Source organism: Lacerta agilis, chromosome 3 (genome assembly GCF_009819535.1).
Source record: "Lacerta agilis isolate rLacAgi1 chromosome 3, rLacAgi1.pri, whole genome shotgun sequence".
Lineage (NCBI taxonomy): Eukaryota > Metazoa > Chordata > Lepidosauria > Squamata > Lacertidae > Lacerta > Lacerta agilis.
In genome coordinates this window covers 103,761,037-103,782,455 of record NC_046314.1, presented here as the reverse complement: position 1 = coordinate 103,782,455, position 21,419 = coordinate 103,761,037, and the positions used below count along the sequence as shown (strand labels likewise).

Here is a 21,419-nt window from a genome sequence, read left to right as displayed (position 1 = left end):
GCATATAAGTTAAATAAGCAGGGAGACAATATACAGCCTTGTCGTACTCCTTTCCCAATTTTGAACCAATCAGTTGTTCCATATCCAGTTCTAACTGTAGCTTCTTGTCCCACATAGAGATTTCTCAGGAGACAAATGAGGTGATCCGGCACTCCCATTTCTTTAAGAACTTGCCATAGTTTGTTGTGGTCGACACAGTCAAATGCTTTTGTGTAGTCAATGAAGCAGAAGTAGATGTTGTGTAGTCAATGAAGCAGAAGTGCCACATACTGAGTAACTATTGTTCTTAGCAATTGGATGCATAAACCAAGTGTGGATTTCAAAAGGCAAGAAAAAACGAGTGCTGCTGGATCAGAGCAAAGGTCTATATAGGTGGACTGCAATCCTACTTACGCACACTATAGATGCAAATAAAGCTGCCAATATCATGCGACTTTCCTAAATATCCTTAACACAAAACTTTTTTTTCTTTTTTACAGTTGCAATACCACTGGCTCAGCATTTTCACTGAGCTATCTACCATGCCCCAAAGATCTCTTTCCTGGTTAGTCACAACTAGCTCACACCCTTCAAGGAATGCTTAGGTTAGAATTCTGTTTGCCCCAGTGACTTCACTTTACACTTTCTGACTTACATCAAACCACAAATCCCTGGAGGAATAGACTGTTTGGCTTGCGCTGTCAACATAAACCATAACAATTAATTGGAAATCCTCTGGATATACACTTCTCTTTTCTTTTAATGTAATACTGAACAGAGTAAACATGTGAACCTTGTTCAAAATTTTGCTCCCCTAATCTAATGCCTTCATCTGCCTCAGCTGCAGCAAAACTTGTCTCTCCAGTATCAGTCTCTACAGCCGCAGCAGCTGCGATAACTCTCCAACGGTTTGATTTCAACCCCGAAGGCGCACTCCTCCATTGTTTCCTGAGACAGATGGATGCCAGTCTTTAGACTAAAGGTGTATGTACGTGCTTAATGAACATTTGCTGCCTGCATATTTGCAGCGCTTGTATCTTCTGTCTGTTTTCATGTCCATGTAATAAACTGAACTTTACTGCTTCCTACTGTGACATATACTTGATTTGGTATAGAAAGGTTAAAGGTAAACACACATTTTTATCGGAAGCACTGCAACTCCTTTCTTCTAACAGCTGTACACTGAATTCATGCGTGTGACGGACAAGCATGTGGGCTCAGATGTACATCTCTTAACAATACTTTGTCACAGCGCTCAAAAGGTGTATTGCACAAAGGCAAAGCCAAAATGTGTGTGTGTGTGTACACCAGTATATCATTTAGCAGCAAAACACATGTGGAATTTCCTGACAGGCAGTCCCGATTCCAATGGGTAGCTTAGAAAGTGAGCCGCAAGCCTCCTACAAAATCTACCGTAATTTTAAATTGTCTCGTAACAAACTACAGGGAACATGTCCATGGGCACTCCGAAGCCAGACCTTTCTACAGCCAAGGAGGGCAGCATGCTTTCTCCTATTGCAACGAGCCAGTGTTCTTTGCCCGACAAAGCCATTTTGCCTACCATAGAAACTTACTGCAGCTACATTATCAATAATTAATCCCAATGGAGGATGAATCATGAAGGAGCAGTTGACTTCAAAGTGTGGCGTTTGCTTTCTTGCTGTGACGATTATGAGTTTCAAGTACACTGGGGCTGTATGCTATTGAAATGTAGATACCAAAATACTGAAAATTTACTTAGTTCAGAAAAGAACTTCCGAAAGGTATTTTTTTTTTTATATGATCACAACAGGAAAACCTTATATGCTAAATAAAATATATGGAATACCCCAGCTTAGAGACTGGCTTGTTAAATTATAGAATTCAGCAATTATCAATAAACTAAAATGGGTGTCTTTTGGGTAAAGGTAGGCAGCAGCAGAGTTGAGCAGGAATAATTTTTAAGAAAATACTGGAATACCATTTGTAGTTTATGGTAATCAATTTCCTTTAATAAAATTTGAAGGTAATAATGGCTTGGATACAGAATATGTTAACTGGACCTTAGATCCCATTAGAATCAATGTGAAAAGTTAATCACTAAATTAGTTCCCATTGATTTCATACATGCAACTTAACTCCATATGGATTCCATCCCATTTATTATTTTTGAACTTTTAAAAAAAATGCAAAATTATTTCCCTGCTGGATGTTTCATTATACTCACGAAATCCCAGGTAGTTCCAAGGCCCCTTGTAGAAGCCAAATTATTTATTTATTTCTCATGCAGGATTTGTACTTCTACCCCACCACTTGCCTGCAAATTTAGTTCCCTGTACAGGTTTACTAGCTGCAGAATTCCAATCCATGTGTTTCCAAAGTGGCAATTGCAACACATTGCATGCTAGTGCCCTAACATTGGGGGGGGGGGATCAGTAAGACCAATCCATTTAGTGGCTTTAACTTGTAAAGACCTGCACAACTTGGCTTAGGACAAGGGTCTCTCAAGGACCACCTGCAAATGTCTTGAGAAAATCTGGCAAAGCTGTTCTCTAGGTTCCTCTGCCTAGTGAACAGAGGTGGGTAATATAACTGGGGGATTGAACCTTTTCTGTGGTGGCGCTTTCTAGATGCTTATGCCTGGTGCCTCCTTTCACGAGTTTTCAGTATTGGACAAAAATTGTTTTATTTGACAAGGTATTTTAATTTGATGCCCTTAAGCTTTTGTTGTCTTGAAGCTTTGAGTTTTAGCTGAATGTTTATTTGCTACTGCCACTTTTTAGTTTTGTTCTTATCTTGTTGGTTTATTGATGATGTTTAGCTTTATTTTTGAATGTTTATTGCTACTGCCACTTTTAGTTTTGTTCTTATCTTGTTGGTTTATTGATGATGTTTAGCTTTATGTTCATAATTATCCAGTAAATTTCATAATCACTTTTTAAGAAAGGGAAGACAAGATATACATAAGATACTGTACTACAATTCTTGGATCATTTAATCTGTTGTTTCCATTGACAAATTATAATAAAGATTTGTAACATTTGTTTGCATTGTTTGAAAGGCTGCCCAGATGTAACTCAGTAAGCCAGCAAAGCATTGGTTGGTTTTACTCTTAAAAACCTTATGCATATTAAATTCTTCTGACATAATCTTGACATCTTAAAAAAAACACCCCTGAACTACCCAAATAATAATAAAAGCACTTAACTTTATGAGTCAAAATCATAAAATAAAATATACTTTAAGTAACAAAATATCAGTTCCTTATGTGCTTCAAAATTATTTCAATCATACAATTTATACATTTGAGTCAACCTTCTGTTTATTACTATATAGAGTGCAGTTTTCAGTAAAATCTAAGAGAAATAAAGGCCTCAATGGATAGCTCGTACACCAGTCAGGTACAGTGTTTAAAGGCTTTTTCTTACATTGCAATCTAATGACATGAAAGCATTCCTATGTCTGAAAAAATTGTGTTAGTGATCAAATAATCTGCACAGAGACAAAATAAGACTGAAACAAGCTCCTTCCATGTCAGTTGTATCTATTTATCATTCTGAGGATACATTTTCAAGTTTAGAGAGCCGCACAGGAGTGATCTCATGTCTTTAAAATTACCCATGCAGAAAACAGCAGACAGAAAATAGAATTATACCTGTAATTTATTTGCTTATTAATACATCTATAAATTATAGTTTTTATAATATGCATGCTTAGAAAAACATGCTTATAAAGACAAATCCAAGTTGGAAGCAAATGCATGCAAGACGTCATTTTGGACTAGCAAGTAAAGTCCAAGGATGTAATTCCAGTATGTTATTTCAAGTGTAGATATAATTATGTACATCTTTCACTAGTGGAAGCAGCTTCTATTAGATTTAGCAACTTTTGTTTTCATGAGGTAATTTTGTATTTATGTGTAAGTAAGTAAAGATACCAAAGATTGTATACAACTCACCAAGAACTTCTTCTACAAAAGGCCCACCAATTCAAATGGGAGTTGCACAAGACAATAGTGGATTGGGTTCACTGGTTTTATGGCATGGCATGCTTAACGTAAGAAACGCTCAAACTTTATGCCCTGCAAATTACTTGGGGCCTACAGTGCTCATGGCTGACTGCAATTTCATTCTTCTTCCTGGGCCAACATTTGCAACTAACTCTCGTTTGCCCTTCTAGAGGAACTCAAGACAACACCGGCAGTGCTTTTGGCTGAGAGAATTAGACGTCCTCAAGGTTCAGTCTGCAAATAAAGGGAGACCGGAAGGAGCCCAAATAGAGATGTCCATTATGTTCATGTGCTTCACTTATGTATGTTGCCACCATTCCATTCGGATCATGGAAGCTTCTTCTGTAGGATCCGGTATCACTTAGTTCTAGAACTAGGCTGTACTTGGGCACAAATTTTATCACCATTTCTTGACTGAGCAGCTGGGGGAAGAAAATATTCATTTTATGGATAACCACCTCAGTCATAAGCATTACCAGTACACTGAACAGTCAGTTTAAACATGTTAACCGATTCAGATTTTAAACCCAAAGCTCTTTGAAGCACAATTTATTTCAGGGCAGAGTTAAGCATATGCTCAATCAAGTAGCTTGACTAAAGCAGCCTTCCCCAACCTGGTGCCCATGACCCAGATGTTTTAGATGACTTCTCCGCCATTCTTGACCATTGACCATGCTGGCTGGGGCTGACGGGAGCCGTAGTCCAAGGCTTTTGGAGAGCCCTAGGTTGGGTAAGGGTGCACTAAATCAATGAGGAGTTAAACTTTGCCTAAATTAAGCTCCTCATGATGGTTTTTTTTTTTAAAGAACTGCTAATGTAAGCATTTTAATCTTACAAGCATTTTTAATTTACTCTGTATTTGAGTGAATGTTGCTGTTTTAGTGCTTTTTAATTTGTTGCATCCGTTTTATGCTTTGTTGTGCTACGTAAAAATAAAAACTACTTTTATGTTTTGTAAACTTGTAAACCACCCTGGGAACGTATTTTAAGTTGAAGCTTTGGGATATAAATATCGATGTGTTTCAATCTTCATGCCAGTCCAACAAGCACATAAGGTAATAAGCACCAGTGCTGGCAGCTGGGACACTTGTTGGACTGCTAAGAGGAATGAAGAACATCAACCTTCGGAAGTTCTGTTTGCCACCACTACGAAAAGGGAGGGAGGACTTCACAGGTGCCTCCAACAGTCACTGCCTCTGGAAGTTCTAGGGATTGGAGTTGTTTTAATACCATCTACCTAAAGCAGGAATAACTGCTTGACTAGGAAAAGGACTCTCAAGGGGGGGGAAACTGTCCCCCAGAACTTCCTTTTGCTGCCACCATCTTTGAGACAGCACAACAAAGAGTCACATAATTTAATCATTTGATTGATATTGCCTGGTGTGAGGGCAATATGATCTGTCCATAAATCGGCTATTTCGAATCACTTTTTGAGAAACAATATTAATATACTGCTTTTAAATCATGTCTTTTTTTAATGAACCAATTGGCTCTCAAGGTAGATTATGCAATTTATCATCAAAACAGAATCTGTTTTACCTTAAATATTATTCTTTTAATCCATGGTTTTTCAGATAAGAAATCCAACATAGAAAATCCAGGATTGGACCGAATAGCTGACATAGCTACCCAATAACCTCCAGAGCTGCTTGGACGTATGTTATCTGGAAAGCCGGGCATTTTCTATAAACATGTCTTCTCCACTTTCATTAGGCCAGATACGTAATATCTGCAAAATTAAAGTGCATTAATATATTACAAGATAATAACACATGTCAAGGAGGAACCATAGAAACCAACAAGTACTTCCCAGGAAGAAGAGCCAAGAAAGATCTACTATATCACAGTGGGCAAAATTCATCAGAGCAAGTGAGTCTACAGTTTGCATAGTAAAAGCAGTGAGAGGCTTGCAGACACAGTATTTAGAAAAGCCTCTTCAACAAGGATGATCAACAAACTTGCATCAAATATATTCCTAAAAAGATAGCTGAGCTTACACTTGGCTAATGCTGTTGGTGCACACTTTAATGTATAGCCACCTCGGGAGGCATCCCACATACCTTCGTATTCTTGCCATAGTTGTTTCGGCCACCACACAAAGTCTTCAGCAGGTGAGAGCTGGACTCCATTTGGAAATCTGAGCCCTCCCATTAAGACTTTCACTTCCTTTGTGACAGTGTCATATTCAAGCAAGCTAAGGGCAAAACCATTACACAGTATTAATTTTTAAATTCATTTGCCATAAAGATACGTGCAAAATACATAACTATGTAGACAAAACAGAACCATACAAGGAGCACATATGTGAAGGAGACCCACAAGTCAGAAGGGGTCTCAAGCAGAGCAGTATTATAATCCAGTTTCCTAGAGATTTTAAGACTCACAGGCTCGTTTAACTTCTGTGAACCTACATGTCTCTTAGTTGCTTCATTCACACATTTCCTTGTAATGCCATATTTTTATTGGCTTGGTTTTCACGCAACTCTAAGCATAGTTTATTTCGAACTATGGTTTAACATAGACAAGCAGCTGCTCTGCAGGCTCCTCAAAAGTCTCTCCACTCCTGTCTGGGCCTTGCTTGAAAGACACTAACCACAGCACTGGCTGTGCATTAGTAGGAGCACAATGAACCTAAACTCCAGCTCAAGGGTGGGGATGCTCATTCAATTAAGCTATTACTATTACCTTTAATTAAGAATTAGCACATTGGCTAAGAGCAAATTCCACACCAGGCAGTCCCAGCCATGCTACAGACCAGAAACTGCCAAGCAACCCAGTCGTACTGCTCTGTCAAAATTCTGCTTTGCAATTGGCATCAAAACACTGCAAGGATTTTCGCCAGCTGGGACTTACCGTCCATCATCGCAAGCCTCCATGATTAATAAGGAGTAGTCTTTTCTGTGCCATTTACTACTGGAGTCAGTAAAGTAGATTTTCCTTCCGTCTCGCGTCAGTGTAAGATCATTCACAAAGGACATGTTTTTTCCTTCAATGGGAATCTTGGAGGACACAAGTGGTTTCACTTCACCTGATCACAGAAAGAAGGAAATGGTTAACCCCTTGCTTTCCTACATGCTTTAAGTTTAGAGTAGTTTATGTATCAAAATGGCAGATACAAAATAATTTAGAAATATTTTCATTTACTTTGGCTAAGGGAGAGAATCTGTGTTGCACATAAGAAAGGTTTTTTGTTGTTAAAAGGAACAGCTTGCATTTCAAGGTGTGCTTTTGTCGTATGTTATTTAAAGTAGACAGATCCATTGGGCTGAGACTTTCCCAACTTTCTTCTTGCTGTACTGAAACCTTGCTTAAACAGCCACCTTTTCCTGAGTGTTTCCTCTCTGCTTGCTCTGCTTAAACTCTGCCATTGTTTAAAACTGTCATTTTTCTTATGTATGAGAGAAAAAGGATGCAGAGCCATGAAATATTACATAGTCCTTTCACACAATATGTTTCATTCCCAGTGTTAGGGTTGTTATCAGTGTGGTTTTCCAGATTCAACGTAGTAATTTAGAACAGGTTTTATTAGCAAGCAAACACTCATATGTACAACATTCATCAGCTGATAATCTTCACTAACAGAACAAGAGGAAGGATTGCTCATCTTAAAACAGTGACATATATCATCATGGTGTGCGTGCAAATGGCTGCAGAATAGGAAGGAGACATGAAAATGGGGGTGATCTGTCTGCAAAGAGGAGTTGGAAAAGGAAGTGAAGGGGGAAAGAGGAGTGCAAAGAGAGTTGCCAAAAAGGGAGTAGGAGGCATGGGAATGGGGTTTAAGAAGAAAGCAGGAAATGAAAGCTCTGAAGGAGAGCATGGTGAGTTCACAAAAAAAGAAATGCCAGGCCAAAGCAAACATGAACAGGAAAAACATGAGTGCAAGTTTACCTGAGACAGGATTGATTTCAAACAGTCCATAGTAAGCATCTGCCACAAAAAGGGTGTTCTCTGGTCCAACTCTGATTCCAAGAGGTCTCCCACATATGGTTTCATCTTCTCTGGTGGTTCCTTTTAAGACACATATCTAGCAGGTTAACAGCAGCAGTTTTTATACAAAGATTTCTACACTGCTTCAGAAAAAAATGCCATTACTTCAGAATTTAATCCAGAAACAAATATTAAGCAAAGCTTTACAGATATCAACACCATTTTATGCTGACAAAATTCCAAAATGGTATCTTTAGTGATCTGTTGCAGGAAACAACAATGCACCTTGCAGACTATTGAGATTTTCTGGACAAGATTAAATTGTGCTAGTGCAAGGATTAGCATGAACACAACAAGACTTTTGCCCCTTTCCTCCTCCTGTGTGTGCCCTGTGCTATCTCTAAATCTGCTCCAGAGGGTGGGGGAACTCCCAGAACAGATTTAGGAGGCACACAAGAGGAAGAGAACGTTTACTTACGCAAGGATAAATCCTTGCACTGATGGAACTATTTGTTTAGTGCTATGCTGAATGCAACCCTTTGTACAAGATCCAACTTCATGCCAACTTCCCCTTCCTTTCCTCCCACTTCTGCCCCCCCCCCCAAGCAAACAGAGAAATCCCTCTTACACAAGTAGGCTGACACTTCAATGTTACCCTAACATATTTATTGTGCCATAAGATTTCATGGACAAATAACTAGTTGCCTTATAATAAATGTGATGTATAATCTCTTCTAGTAGTGGACTTTTATTGCATTTATGTTTTTGTTGCCACTTTTAGAACAAGTTATTCTTTTTGCATGCAGAATGAAGATGTAGCCAAAGCAGCAACAGCAAATGTTTAAAACTTTTACATTTACAGTGCCCTCTACTGGCTGTTCCAAAAAAGGAAACCAACACAAACTGTATCAGTGCCTATAACAAAAGGAGAAATAATTTGAAGCTAGACTTTCATTCTGCAAGTTACCCACAAGCAGTACTGAACAACAGTCAGTCTCTTTCTTGCCCCTTACTGACTTCACATGGCACAACTTGTGAAAAACATAGCCTGTGGTAAGGGAAGTCATTTCCTTTTTCCAAAATACATTTCTCTTCCCTGTTCTATGCAGGAAAACACTTCTAGTCAGAACAATGCAGAGTTGCCTCTCTCAACTTTAACATGCTAAAGAGCAATCACTCCAAAGAGTTGAACCACTGCTGTCTTATATTCTCTTAAGCACCTCTGGTGTTTGAAGGGGACATCCTGAGTGGAAGTTACTGGACCTGTGCATTAGAGAAAAAGAAAAGCTACACAGAATTTTTTAAAAAGAAAAAATCAAAGGATAGATGTTAAGGAAATGAGATCCTACAAGTAATGGTGAAATCTGGATGCTCCAATGAAGCTTCTCATTCTTCATGTGCAATTTCAGATGCTGTAGTTCCTCTATTTTTCTATAGCATTAAGCTAAGCTAAAGTCAAAGATGGCATGATGTGCAGTACCAGAATGAGGGGCATGTTATCCATATGATATTGAGATACTGACTGTGCCTGGCTGCTATATGATATCCCCAAGTGTAGCCAAACACCACCAGTCCTGGCTTCCCATAAGCTACTAGGCCCAATTTATAAACTCTTGAACAGCTTAGGACTACCGGTACTTTCCAGCAGGTCCCAACCTGTCCAATGAGACTGGCTGGTGGTAATGGGTGCTGTGCATTTGGCAGTGACGTGGCAGGGATTTTAATGTATTTTTCCTTTTAGTAGTTTAATTGTTTTATACAGCATTGTACTAATTGGATGAAGGTTGGTTTGGAAATAAATAATTTCTTTTGAACATTGCCAGAATATAGTTGTGGCAGTTCAGAAGCTTGAAAGAAGGGAACTTGTGTATTCTTTCATTGGTAGCCACGAGTTGGCTGGGAGAGCATAGATTTCCAAGACCTTGCTGCATTCCTCCCTTCCATTTGCAGAACCTTGGGACACATGGACCTTTACAAATCCGCTCCTCTTAACCACTGCATGGTCAGTTTCCTGCTCCCCACATCCTCTCTGTTGCTTTCCCACGTCGAACTCAGGGTATTTTCAACCAGAGCCATTATCTGGCAATCAGGGCTGCAGCTGAGCAGTCAGCTAGAATCATTGGCATGAAGGTTGAAAGGAGCACAAAAAGAACCACCAGGAAGTGTTGATACAGTTGCATAGATAAAATAATAACAAATGGTAGTGTGCGCTGAATTACTGACCGTTACTCCAAAGTGTTAACGATATGTTCTTATTCCACAGGGACATTCCTGTCTTCACTCTTTCAAGTCAATTATTGGCACAGTTCTCAGACCAAACCTGTATAATAAGGCCTATGAAACTATATACCAAAAATAACCTGCCTAAAATGCACTGTGAATAACATTATGAAATATAGCTATTTTTCCATTTAGGAAAAGAAAAATCATTAGTGCACCTTAAAATGAGTTAAATAATATTTGAGCAAATGACTTAGCAAAGCTTAAAATGTTGACAGTACAATCACTATACAATTCAGACCAAAAGGCAATGGCAGCAATAGAATACGTGGTTCCTTTAACTTACCACAGGGGCCATGTCCAAGTCGGGCTAATGTGTGTATTTCGCCATTTTCAATCTTTAGAATTTTTCCATCCGCTGTACCAGTGAACAACACATCTAAGAGAGACAAGTTGTAAGATGTGCTTTTTATGAATTCTGGAAACTGGAAGTACTGTATGAATTGTACATTGTTCCTTCATAAAAAAGCTCATGACCTTTAAATATTAAAACTAAAGTCAGCCTCAAATCATGTCCAAAGTAGCAGTCATCTGTGGCTCAAAGGCACATGAACACACTCCAGTCAGCATCTGGCTCATAAACAATAGGACTCCAAATACACAACCTTAAGATCCTTTATACTGAGATACAACATTTGTTCAATTTTTACTTTCTTTAATGTTGGTATCTCTTGGATTGCTCACCATCAGTGGATTACTCGCCAGCTAAGGTTCCAGTAGAAAGGGAAAGCATTGTTTGTTTTCATCTTCCATAATCCAAACTAATAGATGGCTTTTTATTTTGATACATTTCCCTTTTTTAATTTTTAAAACAAGTTTTTATTGAAATTTCTTTAAGATAATACAAACACAGTCTACACAATTACAAAAGACAATTACACAACCACATCATTACATACAATTACACAATCAAGTAAAAATAGAACTCAAAAAAAGAAAAAAAGGAAAAGAGAAAAAGTTAAAATGACTTCCTAAAGTTCGTCTTCGTGTCTCCTACTAAAGTTCTTGTCTATGCTTTATTTAATAAATCAAGTTTGATACAAAATATCTTTATATACTTATCCCTCGTTATCCATAATTACCTTTTCCTGTATGTCAGTCATTCCAAGCAGATCACCAATTTTGTTTCTACTCCTTCTTTCTTCAAATATTCCTCCACATATTTCCATTCTCCTATAATTTTTTGTTTCGAAATATTCCTAATTGCTGCTGTCATTTTTGCCAAGTTCATGAACTCTACTAATTTTAGGTGCCACTTCTGTATCGTTGATGCATTTCCCATTAGTCAGAGTAATCAGAAATTGACCAACCGTAACACTGGGACAACCTTGTGCATTCATGGTTATTTTCTTATTTCTGAATTTTGACATTCTCGGTATTGTCCTATTTTTTTGTAGTATGTGTGTTTGATTATATTTTATGCAATTTATACGTTTGCTATTTATTATTTTGATTATGAACTGGGAATAAATGGCGTTGTCTGTGAATCTATAGTGATTCTTGCCATTTGCTTCCTGGAAAGTTACAGAGGCCATGTTGGATCAGAAAAAAGGACTTGTTTCCCAGTGAGCATCTTGTTTCCCAGTGAGCAGCCAGATGCTTCTAGGAAGACCATAAGCAGGACATGAAGGCAATAGCCCTGTTCCATTGTTGCTCTTCAGCAACCATTGAGACACATTTATTTATAAGAGCAGAGACATCCAGGCACCTTGAATATTAGACCCTGAGCACACCAGGTGCGGACCCAAGGTACACTAGCTCTCTTGATGTAGAAGATCAGATCTCCCTAGCTCTTTCACATATCCCACAACACAACAGCTACAGAAACCACACCACTGTTACAACTTAGAGAGTGTCAAATCTTCTAACATGACATGCTCTTTCACTGTGTGCTTTATATAATTGAAGATTTAATTATTTCAGAAATCAATTGCACAGTTATTTCGATCAATAACAAGATCAATGGTTACACCAAGAGTTACCAACATGACTTATGGAGTAGTTATTACTATGAAGCAGGCTTCCTCAAATTCAGCCCTCTAGATGTTTTTGGCTTACAACTCCCATGATCCCTAGCTAGCAGGACCAGTGGTCAGGGATGATGGGAATTGTAGTCTCAAAACATCTGGAGGGCCAAGTTTGAGGAAGGCTGCTATAAAGTATCTGGGGAAAAGAACAGAGCAAGAGAAAAAATGATTTTTTGCTAGGCTCAGAAGGTCTCATATTTGAATCAAGCTCCAAGAATTAAGACCCTTCACAGTTTAGCATGCAGATGTTATTGTGCTTACCGCCGATGTTTGCAATAGATTCTGGTCCAACAAGCTGATTTTCAAATAGCCTTTCTGCTTGTCGGAGCTTGAAGTTTGGCTCTAATGCGCCAGTGAGGAGAGGAGGTTCTTTGAAGCTAGAGAGGAGAAAAAGGAGAAGCAATTTCATTGATCGACTGAAAGAAAAGGGCAGGCAGCCAACCAATTTTGGAAGAACCTGGGTACAGATAAACCTAGTTTTCCTTTCTACCTCAGGCACTAAAAGGCAGGTGAGGCTGGACATGAGTTTCAAACACACTCTGCTCATACTGCGTACAGAAGTCTGATCAAGGTACCGGTATATACTGTGTACATAAAACACATCAACATAAGATCCAAAATGTTACAATATCTAAACAGAAAGTTTAAACTATAGTTTATAACATAACATGCAAAATAAGCCAGCATCAAGCCAACACACTCGAGATGGAAAAGCCAGAGAGAGCCCTGCAGATCTCTTTTAATGCAAAATAGAAAAAAAAAGAAAACGGGATTTGCAAGATCAACATGATGGACACTACCACAAGGACACTGTACTCATTTCCAACGTTGAAGCATTTCAATAATGCATATTTGTAACTCAATATTTCCACAGCTTTTCTGAAACAATTCTCCATTACAAGTTAAAATGCTTCTTAATGAAGACTTGTTTTTATGGAACACCTTAGAGACCACTTCAAAATACACACCGTGATTACTTTGGCCAATAAGATGTAGTCATCCACAGAAATGATCATACCACAAGGTGGTCAATAACACTACCGAACAGCTTAGGAAAGAATCTTACCTAAATGAAATAGTAGCCATTTCCCTGTTCTAGATCTGCTTTGCACTACTTAATCCTGTATTTTGTTGTCAGGATAATGTAAGTTAAATGGACCAAAACTGAATACAACAAGAGAGGTTGTATGAAATGGAGGATTCTAAGGACAGAGATAGGGCAGAGATGTGATTATGAATGTTAAACTTGTCAGTTACTGAAACTTACCATGACAGTAAGATTTACAGGCTGATCTAACCTTATTTACTTGACAGTAAACCCCACTTATTTCAGAGGGACCTGATTCACAGATGTATGCTTTGGACTGTAGCTTTAAAAACTTCTTTCATCTCAAAAAGATAAAGTATTTATTCTGACATATGTATGTCTCCTCATAAGAAAGTTATATGGATGACCTACATTACAGTATATAAGCAAAGAACACAATTGAAATATAATACAAAAAGCAGAAGCATTAAGCGGGAGGGAGAAACTGCATAAATACTACAAAACAGAACTTGTCACACCATACCCCCCCAAGTCTCAAACATAAAATAAAAAGGACCCAGGAGGCAGGGTGCCAAAGGCAGCAGGGAGTCATAACTTACAACAACCATGTTTGACTTAGTTTCAACACCCCCCAAAAAAGCCTTTGCAAATTTTTCTCTGAGATTTCAAAGTCTAATGTGTAAACAAACTTTTTTTGTTTGCTCTTGCTTCTCCAGCATACCTTTCTTTGTGCGTTTATGGCAGCATTTAACGCTCAGCAGGTTTGGGTGCTTTTGACCAATGGGCAGCTTCCTGTTTCTGCAAAGGTTTAATCAACATACCAGTCACAAGAACAAGTCTAGGCTCCCATGCCTAACTGTATGCAACCATCTCACATTATCACGTGAATGTAAGCTGTATTCTTGTAAAGCTGTGACTCAAGTGTTCACCTGGGCCCAAGCTTTCATGCGTGACTATTCTGATGAGCACCATACACTTTTTGGCACCTGCTAAAAATATCCCTTTTTAGAAAATCCTACCCAGATGCTTAGAAAGTTGAGGTAATTTTAATCTGTTTTAGTATTTTAACTTTTGTATGCTTTAAAGCAAGGTTGTAAATTTGTCTTGATTTTTCTGTTTTATCTTTTGTAAACTACTTCATTTTTTAAAAATAATACAGTGGTGTATAAATTTTATGAAAATAATAATAAAGTAAGTCAAATTTATTATGGCAAAAGATTTATGGGCTACAGCCCACTTCACCAGATGCATGGAAGTGTTATCCTGAGTTTCAGGGGTGTGTACAAATTCACATGCAAGTATTTGTATGAGTTCCCTTAAGTCATGTGGGGGCACCCCTAAGAAAGGGTTAAACTGTTCCATAAACCAGGTGCCACTACTGAAAAGGCCTTCTCCGTGGTGGTGAAAATATGAACGGTGGCATCCAACCAAGTCATACTCAAGAGTGGATCCACTGAAAATGAATTTAGTCAGTCATGACTAACTTGTCACTGATTTCAGTAGATCTACTCCAAATACAGTTTAAATATATATGACCCAAACATATATTCATTCTCAAAACCAATACAGTAAAGCTTTAGTACTAACACCTAGCAAGACTGAAATGAGAACTGACGCAATAGTCTCACTCCAATAGTCCTCCTTGTTCTGAAATCTTTCCCAAATGAGAGACGTCAACTTTTGGGTGCTCTCAGACCCTCCAAAGTACAATTTCCTTCAAAGACTTCTTGGTGAACTCCTGGCTCGAGGTTTAAGAGAACTGGGAATCTTATCATTAAGCTCTCTCCGTGGGTACCATACAAATATCATTCTTTCTTCCCTCAATACCTATTCCTAAAAATATGCTGAACCCACAATTTGGCTTCATGTTTGCAGAGACCCTAGATGCAGAGAGACCATAGGCTTGTTTTAGCTGAGCAATCTGCACAACCCATGAACAAGGTATACTAATTGTGTTGGATCAAGTCCATGTAGGCACCTTTGCAAACATGTACGCAAGACAGCTGTGGAGCAGACACACCAAGGGGAGTTGACACAATTCCCATAGTGCTAAACAAATGAATAACCAACTCTAGCCAGATGAGAACACTTGCCAAAGTAGTCCTATTGTGCTTGAAGATCCTCTTATTTGCTTGCAGTCTTAAAGGATGCACTGTTCGTTTGCTTCAAAAATAAATTTTCCATCTTCCTTATTATATTTGATTGCATTTATTTTAAAAATACATACGGCAACTGTTATTCATTTCTAAGATCTGAACTGAGACAGCAAATGTGAAGTTTGTTGAGATACCAAAAGCAATCCAGCTTTCAATACGTCTTTCAATATCAGAATACTGTATTTCTTAGTAGGTTGCACAGTCCTGTGTATACTGCACATCACAGTTTAACCAGGACTTACCCTACTAATACCTGCATTCTGAAGCAAAAAAATTAAACTTACCAGCGATAAAAAATCCTAATGAAGTATTCAGTTAGACACTTAAATTATATGCTACATTCTGACATCATACATATTTTACAATTTACTCACCTTATAGGCTGAGGGTCTATTGGACATTCCAGAAGAATTATCGCTCCAAGTAAGGGAATAATTAGCGATACAGCCAAAGTCATGAAAGTCACACGGAATACTTTGTTGCTGTAAGTACTGTAACAAAAATACAAAACAGATTAGAAACTTAAATTGAAGTTCTGCACAATTTTAAACAATGATCACCAGTGTGTTAGTGTAAATCTGTACCAGCGATTTCAGGCCAAGATTATACTATTTTATGAATGTGTAACTAGCAATACATCTATGTATGCCTAGTTTTTCCACTGGAGCATGTTGTATGAACTCAATGATTACGTTATTCCACTATCAAAGGGGAATCACTAGTCAGATTAAGAAAAAACTCCAAATATCATTTTCAAACCCATTACAATTTATCAATGACATTACAGCTGAGCTATACATTCAGTAGATCACAAAACACATCTCAGGAACGTACCACTGCAAAATGCAGATGTAAGATTACACATCCAAATGCTTCCTCGTGTAGAAAAGCTCCCTGCACATGGAAATCATGTCTAAGAAGATTCTAGCCTACTCTTCTTCCCATTCTGTTAGTTATCCACAAGCAAGAATTTAAATGTTTAGAGTTCATAATATCCCACCTGCATTCTTAACAGTATAATCCCAAAGAAGGATACAGCTTGTGATGCAGAAAGCTCAGTCAGCAGAAAGGGAGGGAAATCACCTCCTCTCTCTTTCTACTTCTCTCTTAACTGCAGAGAGAAAAGATGCCTTCTCTGTGTTTACTTGAGCCTTTGCAGCTTATGCAAAGAATCTTCATGGAGGGCATGTGGGAACAGGGGATTTTCCAATGGAGAGCAGGTGAGTAGATTAAGAACTCTGCATGTTAAATGTGACTGGTACTTTCCAGTATGTGTTAGAAGCTGCACAGAGTGGTTGGAGCAACCCAGCTAGATGGGTGGGGTATAAATAATAACATTATTATTATTATTATTAAGTGTTGTGTTTGAGATAGTATCCACAATGCATGAATCTGACAGTTTAAATCTAAACCTTTTTATAGCCGCAAGAGAGATTAAGGGTAAGTAAGTGGGAGAAACAGAACTGAAGTTCTGTGGATGAAACCAGCTTAAGATTTTACTTTCTCTGGGTAAAGGTTGCATTTCTAACCCTTAGCAAGCTTTTTAATTACCATGATTTGTGCAAGGAAAAAGAAGCAAAGAAAATGAACAAATCCAACTTGAAATCTCATTTTCTGTACCATTTCTCTTCAGTTATGTACAAAGATAGATACTGGAGTACATTTGGATAAAACATATAAATGAAGGCCTTTGGTATTAACAAATACAGTATGGTGTCCTTCATAAATGAAGGACAAAAACTCTGCTAAGAGGAATGTTACGCAGCATTTTTTTCTCTGATCAGCACATAAGTGACTTTCTTTAAACAACTGGGAAGGGATAAGACAGGCTTAAAGGCCCTAGGAGCTGGTGAAGAAGATTTAGAGACTTTGGTTGCAATTTCTGATCATTTGTATTAGTCTATAAATAGTGTTTAGTGCCATTGTTATTGGCCATCGTGTTGTGTTATTTTGTTCAGCTTCAAAAGGTCTGAACATCAACATTTCATCAAAGAAGTGAAGAAATGCTGAACATGGATAAAAATGAATTGTGCTGCTCAAATACCTATTCATATACTTCCTTTTCATTTAATGTGTCTAATTTGAAGACCACCAGCAGCATGGAATTTGGTAAAGAAATTCAGCCATAGGAGATATGCCAATAGGACAGATAACAAACATCAGCCAACAGGCCCCACTGAAATAAATGGGATTACTTCTTGGTAGACAGGCAAAAACAACAACAACAACACACCCTGTTAAATAATTAAAATAAAATTCAGTTTCTCAAACTACAGTTTTGATGACACCGACATGCAGCCTTCTTCCCAGTACAGAAATTCTGGGACAGCTGAATTTGGCTTGATCATATTAGTCACACCTGAGAACTATTGTTGAAAGAGCCCTACCCCCCCCCAAAAAAAAACACATGCAAGATTGTAATAGGTCTGTGTGACTCAAGAGCTTACTTCCAGAACTTGAAGCACTGGAGGTTTACTGTTTTTGTTACATGTTTTTGCAATGTAACAAGTTATCCTACCCAAGGAGTTTCTCTCGCAAATTTCTCTCTCCCAGATTTGGTGCGAAGCTAACATGTACTGTAGATTATAAACTGTTTTTCACACACACCAGATCAAGGATAGGTACACTCACTGAAAAGGACAACAAATTCAGCAAGCAGGTTTACCCAAGAGGTTTACCCAACATTATGTCCCAAGGAGATGTGACATAATTATCCCCTTTTCTCTTCCATAGATTACCTCCAGGTACAGCTGTACAATGGAAACATGTGTTTACTGGAAGGCGAATCAGATATGTTAGCTATTGGGAAATAGGGAAATACTCCTCCAAGGAAGCATAAATGTAATTACAGTACTCTGCAGTCCAAAAGCAAACTGAAATATGAACAGAGCGCTGGATTTGCATGTAATGTCAAGCCAAAGTTAGAAGAAACCAAGGCTGATAAGTCAGCAAAAATCAAGGCTTCACATGATGGTTTGTTGGCAGTAAAGAAACCAGAGTTATTAACCAGAGTTTATTAACCATCGTCTAGTAAACCATGATTAAAGTGTTAAGTGCAAACCAGGCTGTTCTTTCCAGTGGCTAGGGCTTCATTCAGACTCACTAAGCCATCCCCCAAACCACATAGTAAGTCACATTAAGAACACAGTAAGAATAAGCAAACATACTCAGAAATTTACTTACGAAGGGGCTTGCCATGGATACTATTGCCATGATTATTAGCATTTTTGAGTCATACTCTCGTATTTCAGCTGCTCACACAAATCCACTAAACTATCACTTATCTGAATTTAGCATTTGAACAATGTTGTCACCAGATAACTCCATATACTTGTACAGAATTTGAAGATTTCGCCATGCTGCAAACATGACTGAACTCTCCTCTAGTTAACCCTTGTCCTTTCTACAGTCATGCTTCCTTTGCAAATGAGGGTTCAATGCTGGAACCAATTTTCAACACCAGAGTTCTGACCAGGGCATTTTATACAGAGAGTTTAATAAAAGAATAGTTTTTATTTTTATTGTATTTATATACCACTTTTTCCTTCAATGAGCTCAAGATAGCATACCTGCTTCTCCCCCTCCTCATTTAACCTCCACAACCCTGTGAAGTAGGCTAGGCTGAGAGTGAATGACTGGCCCAGTGAACTTCATGGTTGTGGTGGGAGGGGGGATTCAACCCTGGTCTCCTAGGTCCCAGTCTGACACACTAACCACTGCACCACACTGGATCTCACATCTCATGTGCATTTGCAGCACTCAATTTCCATAACTTGTTACCACACATTTGGGATTTAGAAAGGTTTCGACTTAGGTCACTCTTCTGGTTTTTTTAATAATACCATTTCACTGCCTTTATTGCAGAACTTTTATTTTAGTTTATACAACACAAGCTATTTTGACACTTTACAGCCTCCTATAATGGGCGGGAGGGGAGAGGGAGAGAGAGAGAGAGCTGGATCCCTCCTTCCCAAGCACTTTTTGATCTACATTTTGATAGGGTAGAAATGAATGCAAAAAACAAACAAACCCGAGTGTAGCATATGATCAAAGCTAATAAAAGCCACATGTTGGCATTTATTGTAGCTATATTGTGATCACAGAAGGGGTCGGGGAGGGGGAGAAGACTGCAGCACCTTACAGTCTAACAGGCTTATTATGGCATGACTTTTCATTAAGTAGAACCCATTCCGTCAGAAGCAGAAAGTTTAGCCTTCCCTAGCATGGGGTGGGTGGGTGGGTGCACGCATATTTATTGTGGGGAGGCAAAAGAAAGCGATGTAAACAGTAGGACCAAAATACAATGCAATAGGAGACACAATCATAGCTGTCAACTTTACTCTTTTCTTGCGAGGAATCCTATTCAGAATAAGGGAATTTCCCTTTAAAAAAGGGAAAAGTTGACAGCTATGGACACAATGCACCGTTTTTGTTTCTTCGTGTTACATGCCCTGGCAGCACTGAGAGAAAAGAATGCATTACTGTATTATTATTATTATTATTATTATTAAATACGAATAAATGCCAGCAGATGAGAGAGGCCTTCCAAAAAGGCTTGAGCTCAGGAGTATCTCGTTGCAGAATTACGCGGCCCTCTTCTCCTTCCACCCTGCCCTAGCCTAGGCAGGTAGGCAGCTCAGCCTCTCCCCTCGGCCAGGCAAGACCCACTCCTTAAACCCGGGGTCAGGGAAGGAGGCCGAGGAGGAACGCCGCCTCACGCCGCCCACCCAACCCCAGCTGCTCCCTCAAGAGCCGAGGCGGGGTCTCGCTCGCTGGCGCCCCGGCGGACCCGCTCCGCGCCCGGAGGAACAGAACAGCAGGAATGCACCCCTTTCCCTCAGGGAAAGACAGGCAGGCAGGCGGGCGCCCACGAGGTCACCTCCCTGAGAAGCCGGACGACGCTCCGCACGCACCTGCCATCCTTGGTCTCCTGAGCCGTGTTGTCCTCGGTGATCACCTGAGGGCGGATAGGGCGCCGCTGCCTCAGGCCTTCTGCCTCATTCATGTTGCCCCCGTCGCCCCTTGGCGTGACTGACAAGAAGCGCGCTTGCCTGCCGCCGCCGCAGAACAACTTCTCCACGCAGCGCCAAGAGGTGCCGCCCCGTCGCGGAGCTCCGCCCCCGCCTCCATTCTTGTCCAACAGCCGCCAAGCTGGAGCGCCGCAGGCCCCTCCCCCTAAATACCTGCCCAACGGCTGCCACGGAGCCACGCCTCCTTCTCGTAACGGCCGCCCCGCCGAAGCCCCGCCCACTCGGCTATGCCCGCCCAACGGCGACCCAACGGCCCCGCCGAAGCCCCACCCCGCCTCCCAGGGTAGACCAATCGGCGGCAGCCAGCTCTGAAGCCACTTCCCCCGTGACCAGAGAGCCGAATGAGCCGCCCTCAGCTTCCACGAAGCCAGGGCCTCGTCGCTCTTCGGGCGATGTGACTGGCTGAGGCGTTTCAGTGCCGCCCATAAGACAAGACCTCTCTCCCTTTGTTTTCTAATGGGATCGACTTTCTCTCTCTCACAAACACACACGCTTGACGCTTCATAATAGCCAGCTCCCGCCCACACTACGCGACTGAACGTCAGTCAGTCCCCGCCCACACACTACACACCACGCCCCCTCCATACGCCTATCCAGTGTCACAGTTGCATGCTTAGGGGGCGAAGTCAAAGGTGTGTATATCTTTCTCCGCGAGGAAAAATGGAACGTAGAACGTCATTGCATTAGGAACGAGCAATTGCAATGTGTTTAAATGTCCATGTTGGTTTGTTTTTGTTCTTATTATATATTTTGTGTTTCTATTTTGTATTCTTATGTCATGGAACGCCCCGTGATATTTGGATGAAGGGTGGTGTAAAAATGTAACAGTTAATCATGATGATGATGATGATGATGATAATGATATAAACGGGTGGTTTGGGAGGGAATAACATCTGGAGTTTACTGTACCTGAGCAAGTTGGGTATCTGAGCCCAAAGAATCAGTGGGTGCATATGCAACATCAGAAACAGAAATATTCAC

At 39.7% G+C, this 21,419-nt stretch overlaps 1 protein-coding gene across 1 annotated transcript; it reads right to left on the bottom strand.

Annotated features, from left to right (window-relative positions):
* Positions 1–2,935: 2,935 nt before the first annotated feature.
* APMAP (adipocyte plasma membrane associated protein) lies at positions 2,936–20,475 on the bottom strand. Its single transcript, XM_033145053.1, is given in 10 exon segments — positions 2,936–4,389; positions 5,507–5,696; positions 6,028–6,061; positions 6,064–6,161; positions 6,821–6,995; positions 7,859–7,978; positions 10,464–10,556; positions 12,466–12,581; positions 15,783–15,899; positions 20,322–20,475. Coding segments are annotated over 10 exon segments (1,245 nt in total). The 5' UTR covers positions 20,414–20,475; the 3' UTR covers positions 2,936–4,179.
* Positions 20,476–21,419: the final 944 nt, after the last annotated feature.